Source organism: Uranotaenia lowii, chromosome 3, assembly GCF_029784155.1.
Source record: "Uranotaenia lowii strain MFRU-FL chromosome 3, ASM2978415v1, whole genome shotgun sequence".
NCBI classification, from domain to species: domain Eukaryota; kingdom Metazoa; phylum Arthropoda; class Insecta; order Diptera; family Culicidae; genus Uranotaenia; species Uranotaenia lowii.
Window position 1 is genome coordinate 361462594 of NC_073693.1, and position 8383 is coordinate 361470976.

Consider the following 8383-nt stretch of genomic DNA (forward strand, 5'->3'; position numbering starts at 1 on the left):
AAGTTTATAATTTTCATATTTTTGTGAAATCTCACAGCGTGAATTGTTGCACCTCACTAGAATGTAGATTAAATAAGCTTTCCAATGAATATACTTTTTATTGGTCCAAACAAAGTAAAAGCACTGAAAATCCGCGTACAACCTGACGAGGGACCACAAAAACAGATGAAATTTCAATTTTTTTTAAAAATCGCGCAAAGTAGTCAACTTGGAAAAATTCCAGTAAATTTAATTTTTGTTGCATGGAAAATCTAAAGATAGCAAAATGTTATAATTTTAATGGATTTTGTAGTCATATTTTTTCAAAAACTCTACCATCGCTCAAACAGTACTTAGTAGCAATCGAATGAAAAGTAGCTTTTTCAAACAACTTTTTTTCAACTTTTTGTGACCATTTCATTAAAAAAAATTTAAACAGATATTTCTTGGCATTAACTAGTAACTTTAGCTATATATAATGTTGTAAACATATTTTAATGACATTACAAGGTTTCAATTGATATAAGTTTTATATGAAATTAATTATAATTAAAACGACTTAGATAGATATTACTTTTGGAGTGTCAAATTGACACTCTAAGTCAGAAATGGGAGTTTTTTTGTCCAGGCTTCCAGGGTTCGTCCATAAAAAAAGTAAAGATACAATATTAAAGAACTTTGAATTCATTTAGGGTCCCCGAAGAAATTTTTGTATTTTGAAGCTTCTGAAAAAGTTACAAGTCTTCAAAAATGACACTCTAATGCGGATGAGGGTTAAAAGTAAAAAAAATGTTACTTTGAGCCTTTTAATACACCCACAAATCAAGTCCGATTAAGCTGAAATTTTGCACAGGTTAGTTTTTTGGGCCAATCTACAAATTATGTATGGTCGATTTTTAAAATTCGATGATAAAATTTTACCATACAATCATTGCCACCTTAGTGCATTGTGCAAGAGTGATAATTTTGAATCTTTTTATTTTAAAGTTTTTCTGGTTTCTTTTTAAATCTATCGTTGGATTAGGATTAACAAAAATTAAAGTTCCAAACATTGCTGAAGAAGTCTCATTAAAACATAAATCCAGCTTAATAAAAAATGTTCAGACTGTTAGGCCACTGGCAGTTGTAGACTACAGGTATGCCTTTGTAAAGTGATGAAAACATAAATGTTGAGAGTTTCAAATCTTTTAAATTTGAATGAACAGCGAACTATCAATCCTATGTTAGCTTGGGAGGACTCACGATCAGAGCCACTCCAAATAAGGGATGTTCTATCACCGTTGTTGTGGTCGTGTATCTTTTTTTTTTATTCATATAGTATTCCGTCTCCGTGGTCGTTATGGGATTCGAAGTTATTGGCTTTGCAGACGACGTAGTTATTATATTTTATGAAGAGATAAAGTTATCATAGCTAGGGGAAAACATCAGAAAGTGTTGTCCAATAGAATGCAATCTGCACATAAATACGCACTATTCTGGCTCAGGGGAGAGGAACTGAACATTAACCCTTTCAAAACTACTGTGCAAGCATTCACTATGAGCCGAAAAACTGCTCTAAAACCTCTAACGCTAGACGGGGAAGTGCTTAGCTTCGAATCACAAGTGAATATTTAGGAATTATACAAGACTCAAAACTAATAGCCAAGGCTTTAACATCTTGGTGGGTCTGCCTCAAAGGAGTAGGGAAAAATGGGGACTACGGCCGAAAATTATCTATTGCCTATTTACAGCTGTAATAAGACCCAAAATCCCATTTGCCTCTGTAGTATGGTAACATAGAGAGTATACATACTCTCTGACAACCCGCCGCTCTTCGAGCACTAAGTACGATCAGGTTGCACTAAGGAACCTGGTCATAAGGAAAAAAGTATTTTTATTCTGGGTTCCTGGCACTTCTCTGCGGAGTATCGAGGAGTGCCTTCACTGTGGAGCTCAAGAACTGGGAAAGCACCACTATCTATTGATTGGAGAGCAGCAGAAGGAGCAGCTCAGCTGAAAAGACTCATTGAACCACGATAGATCAACTTCTGGTCGAAGTGGGCTCTCCTCTATAGGAAAAAAAACTGAAATTACAGATTTTAAGTTCAAATGAAATAACATGGTTAAATCAGAAATGTGACACTAGACTGAGTCGATTTGGAGTCATTTTTGAATTTCTCAAACCCTGGGGTCTTAAAAACATCGTTTTGGTCCAAAACTCATCCACGATTTTTTGCAGAATTTTTAAGTAACGTTTACATGAGTAAATTTGAACTTTTAGGTTTGTATGGGAAAATTGAATATATTGTATTGAAAAATCAACATCATTTTTGTTTCTTCTTTTGTCTAAAAAGATATTAAGTTATGATATTCGACAAAGTTGTTCAGCTGAAAATTTGCTAGAAAAATTTTATAAATTGGCATAAAAGCCATTAGGAGGCTCGGTTCCACAGAAGAAACAAAAATAATGTTCATTTTTCAGTACAAAATATTCAATTTTCCCGTACAAACCTAAAAGTTCGAATTTACGTATATGTTACTTAAAAATTCTGCAAAAAATTATGGATGAGTTTTGCACCAAAACGAAGCCTTTAAGGCCCCAGGGTTTGAGAAATTCAAAAATGACCCCTACATTTTCTACACTAAACTAAACATTACTAAATTACTTATTGAAAAAAAACTTGCCCGGCTTGGGGAGCGAACCCCGACCTTCGTGGTGAGAATCGAACACGCTACCACAAGACCAAGCCTAGATGTTGTTCAAACTGAAACTAAAATTCGAAGTGGTGATTTGATTTTGAAAGCACATCAATGCACTTTTTGTGACTTATCAAATCCCGTTTTGAGCACTTTTGTGCCCTTTATGTGACATACCAAATCCCGTATTGAGCACTTTTGAGCCCTTTATGTGACTTAAGTCCCGTATAACGTACGTATAGATCACTTTTGCAACTTTCAAGTTCGTTAATGAGTACATATAGTTCCCTAATGGGAATTGGGCAAAACAATTCACATACAACGTACATATTAATCACTTTTGCAACTTTCAAGTTCATTAATGAGTACATAAAGTTCACTAAAGGGAATTGGGCAGTTGATTCTCTTTGTCAGCCAATATGTAACTTTCAATGCTTCATTCAAGTAAATATGTGACTTTTGGTTGCTTGGGAATAATCTGTCAAAGCAGTCAATTATTTGCCAGTATTTTATAACTTTTTGTACATTTTTAGCGTTAGTAATGTTAATTCTAAGTATGAGATACAGTGAGGGGCAAAATAAAGTGTCCAAATTATTTTTTTATCATTTCTTTTATTTTTCTGGTAAAAATTCAACGAAAACACATCGTAATCATTTTTAAAATATTGTTTATTATGTTCTTTTCAATTTTTGTTGATATTGCGCTGGTAAAAAAGAAAGATTTTCTGATAGAAAAAAAAACAGTTAATATTCCAAAAAAAAAATGGGCAAAATAAAGTGTCCAACTCAAAAATCAATATAATTTCGATAAATTTCCATCGCGAACCCCCTCAAATTTGTTTGTTTTGTGTATTTTGACGTTTCATAAACAACTGGCTTGGCTCTGGAGTATACAAACAGGTGTCTACATTCATAAGTTATAAAATATGGAAAACGCATAAATGTCTGGTTCCATTCCGTTGTCCATCCGGAAACTGGTTGTTCGTGATGTGAATAACGGTTAAACGCACCGGGAAGTGGCCAAGCACTACGAAATCAGCAAGAAAGCGGTATCAAAAATCATGAAGAAGATGAAAACGTTCGGATCGGTGGTGGATCGCCCGGGAAGAGGACTGAAGCCCAAGACAGATGCCAGAACGGACAAGAAAATAATTCTGGAAGTGAAGAAAAACGCAATAATAACGATTCGACAAATACAGAAAGAGCACCAATTTTCGGTATTGCGTCGTACTGTCCGTCGCCGCATCCATGCAAAGGAGTACCATAGCAAGATCGTAGTGAGATGGCCTTTCATCAGCCAGGTGAACAAGGCTAAGCGGCTCAATTTCGCCAAGGAACACGCCGATAAACAGCTCGAGTACTGGAAAACATTGTTGAGGGCCGACGAATCCAAATTCGAGCTATTCAACTGGAAGAAGCGGGATCATATGTGGCGCAAGTCGGATGAGGAGCTCCATGACCGCCATATCCAAGGAACAGTCAAGCACGGAGGAGGTAACGTGTTGGTGTGGGGTGGGAAATTTGGTAAAAATGTCATATGAGTCATATTGCAATATACTGCGAGAAAACCTCGAGGTATCGCTCATCAAGACGGGCCTCGTTTTACAGCAGGATAACGATCCGAAGCATACGGCCAATCTGACGAAGTCATTTTTCCGTTCTTGCCGAATCAAATCCCTTGAATGGCCCCCACAAAGGGATGATCTGAACCCCATCGAAAATCTGTGGGCCAGAGCATCGAGTCTGATTGATAAGACTGGTGTGAGAAATAAAAATACTTATTTTGATGCTCTGGAGCATACGTGGGAAGAACTCGACTAACAACACTTGCACAACCTTACAGAAAGTATGCCGAAGTGCTTGCAGGAGGTGTTGAAGGCTGGTGGAGGCCATACTCATTATTAAATCGTTTTTGTTTGCCTTCAGTTTGATGCTGTATTGATCTGGACACTTTATTTTGCCCCTGTTTTTTTTTTTTTTTTGGAATATTAACTGTTTTTTTTCTATCAGAATTTTTTTTTTACCAGCGCAACATTAACAATAATTGAAAAGAACATAATAAACAATATTTTAAAAATGATTACGATGTGTTTTCATTGAATTTTAACTAGAAAAATAAAAGAAATTGAAAAAAATAATTTGGACACTTTATTTTGCCCTCACTGTATTAGTTTTTAAGATGTAGCATCGCGTTTCTATTTCAATTATTTTTGTTTCTTCTTTATATTTTGTTAATTTAATTATCGCTATTTTCTCATTATGAATCTTTTCAAAGGAAATATTCATATTGACATGTCTTAGATTGATCTTGATAATCAAATTAATCGCTGAATGTGAATTTTAATCACATTAAGTCTTGATAATTTTTTGTGGTTCGAGAAAAAAATGATAAAGAGAAATCGTCAATCATACTCATTAGTTTGAAAGATTGAAAGATAAGAGTGAGGTGAGTAGATGATTTAGTTGTTTGATTTATGGCCGGACAAGATACGTTACAAAAGTATTAACAGTGCTTGTTTTATTCTTATAAGCTGATGAAGAACCGTTAATTAGCTCAAACAAGAACTAAATTCTCACACTCAGATCGATTCAATTAAACGCCTGGAGCGCGCCTCAAACATTTCAACACGAGCGTCAGATAACTTGCGTGCGACTACGAAGACAGCGATGGACGCCGCGCTAGGGTGTTTACGAGACAATAAAAAACCAACATTCCGATGTCGCACATTTATCATACAAAAACTTAATTACTTCCCATATGATTAGCCATCTGGAACGGAGATCTTTTCTACCTAGGCCCTGTTCATTCTCGCCTGGTTTCGAACAATTCTCTTAATGGCTTCTTTTAACGAGTCTTGTTTTTTTTTTCACCCATATTTGTTTTCCGGGCAGCAGCAAACTTCCGACGACTCCTCCCCCTGTTCGAGTGCATCACAACACAGCACAACAAATATGGCCCATTATAATCGTAATAAAAGAGCGACGACAAGCGCCATTTGCCACACCCGGACTCTGTGAAACTGCGGGGCGGAATTGTGAGGGGGAGGGCATATGATTAGGTGTAATGTTTCCGTCCGGAGAAAAAGCCATTTAGCCGCAATAAAAGTATCGGAGTCGAAGGAACCCTTGGAGGTGCATCTGACAGTTCGCCTCAGTTTGACAGATCTGTCAAATTGGTGCCCTCACCCGCATTAGGAGTTTTATGGGCTCGTAAATGGTCATCATAAAAATAAAAACTCAGCTAACACTATTTTATGATTCCGGCTATGTTCTGGTTCAACGGAATCAACCCGATGATGCTGGCCGAGGCCGAGAGGGAAAGTACGAATCTTGTCAAATCAGCTGATTTTGTTTGCGTTGAGCACCACCCTACGTGGAATCAGTCATCTTTGAAGGTGCCGATCGCATCATCAATTAGCTCTCATCGTCTCAACAAAAGATGCAAATTTGAGTTTTAGTTTCAGTTCAGCAGTGCGTCGCAGTAAACGTTCAATTCGCGTCGTTAAAGTTCTCGTCGCAGCAAGCGAATTCAAAATGACGTCACTCAAGGCAAGCAAGTTGATCGTAGCAATCGTGATTGCAAATTTTATGGTAATTAACAATCGTTTTGTTCCATTTGACCTGACAACTCTAATGCAAGCTTCAATTTTAGCTCGAATGCTACTCTCAAGACCTGGGAAAAATACCGGAAATCGAGCAGTACAAACTGCACTGTATCGAATGGAGTCAAATCACCGAATCTTCGGCCAAGAAGCTCCGCGATGAAGAAGAACCCGCCAACCCTACTCAATCGATGAAGTGCTACGTGCAATGTTTCTTCCAAAAGTTGCGATTCATGAACGAGAAAAGTGAACTCCAAAAGGATAAGATAGTCGGTTTCCTATCGAAGGCAATGGAGGAAGCCAAGGCCAAGAGTTTGTATGAAAAATGTCTGGCTCGAAGGACCAACCCCTGCGATACGGCTTACGACATGTTCATCTGCTACCGGAAGAACAAGGCAAAGCTGTTTTAGTTTGTTGAAATCCATTTTGTTACAATGTCACTAGATTTAAGTCATATGAAATAAATCGAATGATTTGATTACTCGCATATGTATGTAGAAAAATGTTTATTATTTATGAAAGGCTTTTGCTTTACAATTCAGCAGCATTTAATACGCATGTAAGAAGTTTGAAGTCTTTTATAAAGACATGTTTATTAGGGTGTGTCGAATTGCAACTATTTTCGAATTTCAAAAACCCTGTAGTCCAAAAGTATTCCTTTTCGGTCAAAACGAACGACAGATTTTTTTGCAGATTTTCAAAATAAGCTTTAGGTACCCGGAATTTGATTTTAGATTTTGTATCACTTTTTGGTTTTTCTGGATTTTGTTTCGTTCTCAAGCGATGCAAATGAAATTCCAATATATGGAGCTTACTGGAAAATTCTCTCACTTAAACTTCCGAAGACGGCAAAGCTGTAGGAGTAGCGAGGAAAAAGTTCAAGGAAGGAAAAATATAAAATCAAGAATCAAGAGTAAAGGGTCGAGAGTCAACAGTAAACCATTAATAGTCTTGTGTCAAAAGCTGTAAGCCAAGAGTTAAAAGTAAAACAATAACATAAAACAGTACAGTGCCATGAGCCACGGACCAGGAAAAAAGCTAGTACTTATACTAGAATCTATGGATAATGAGATAAGAGTCAAAACCACTGTTGCCGGATTGAAAACCAATCAAATTTGTAGAATTGGTAAAAAAATCAAAACTTTCGATTAAGACAACACACCTGAACACTAGGGTGTCCCACAATCGCAAAATTTTTGGAAATCGGGGGCTTACCCCGATACCCCATACTTACATGTTTGAAGATTCCGCAAACGCGATCTTTGAAAAAAGTACACTTTTTAAAGATTTAATAAAAAATATTCTTAGGTCCTAAATTTTTCACAAAATTTATATTTTTTCAATATATTTTAAATGTTTTTTTTTGGATTAAAGGCTACCCATAAAAAATCAAAAAAATTAACCAAATTTGTATAAAAATTTAAAATCAGCAAGCTAGAACAGTCTAGAACATATTTTTCTTTTTGTACAAAAATTGTCCTGCTAAATCTTCTGATTTCATCCTCTCTCTTGCTCTGAAAATATTTTCTAATGACTTGAAATTGTGTCTAAGAGTAAATAGGCGTTAACATTATCGGAGCGTAAAGGAAAAAAGGGGTTCAAATCTGGAAAAAAAAGTCTCTGGGAAGTTGAGGAATAAGGATTGTCGTTCTTCCAAATTTATATACAACTGCTAAAATCTCTAATCTACCATATTATTCGATGACCAAGAATCGATCTCAAAACAGTTAGCATAGAAGACAAGGATGCTATACTCTATGCTGAGGCGTGTTAATGGACACATTGGTTCGAAAAATAAATGCTTGTTTTGGATTTATTTTGTAAATATTTTTTCTTTCTGATCGAATACTCCAAAAATCGGTTGTTTTGCCAAAATCGGTATTCAGTATAGGGTGATTTGCCAATCGTTGCACAGCTAAGCACATGATTTTTGTTTTTATGCTGTATTTTAGTCATTTCAACCGAATTCACTCGATTTTTTTGTCGACTGCACTCATACAGGATTGGTCAACAAGATCCAAAAGTTCAAGTGTTCGAAAAAAGTTACGTAAAAATTTAAAAAATCATTTAAAACAGCTTGTCTGTGCTCAATAATTGCACAGGAAAATTTTATGTCGTGCCTAATG

General features: G+C 36.1%; 1 protein-coding gene across 1 annotated transcript; it reads left to right on the forward strand.

Annotated features, from left to right (window-relative positions):
- Positions 1-6095: 6095 nt before the first annotated feature.
- Positions 6096-6760, forward strand: LOC129754557 (general odorant-binding protein 56a-like). Its single transcript, XM_055750698.1, has 2 exons — positions 6096-6246; positions 6308-6760. Exons 1-2 carry the CDS (start codon positions 6190-6192, stop codon positions 6665-6667), a joined length of 417 nt encoding a protein of 138 aa, XP_055606673.1. The 5' UTR covers positions 6096-6189; the 3' UTR covers positions 6668-6760.
- The last annotated feature ends 1623 nt before the right edge of the window (positions 6761-8383 follow it).

Bases quoted from the DNA above. Each gene is read 5' to 3' on its own strand.
- LOC129754557 (XM_055750698.1), top strand. From the start codon at position 6,190: ATGACGTCACTCAAGGCAAGCAAGTTGATCGTAGCAATCGTGATTGCA. The intron at 6,247-6,307 runs GTAATTAACAAT...CTTCAATTTTAG, and splicing joins TCGTGATTGCAAATTTTATG to CTCGAATGCTACTCTCAAGA.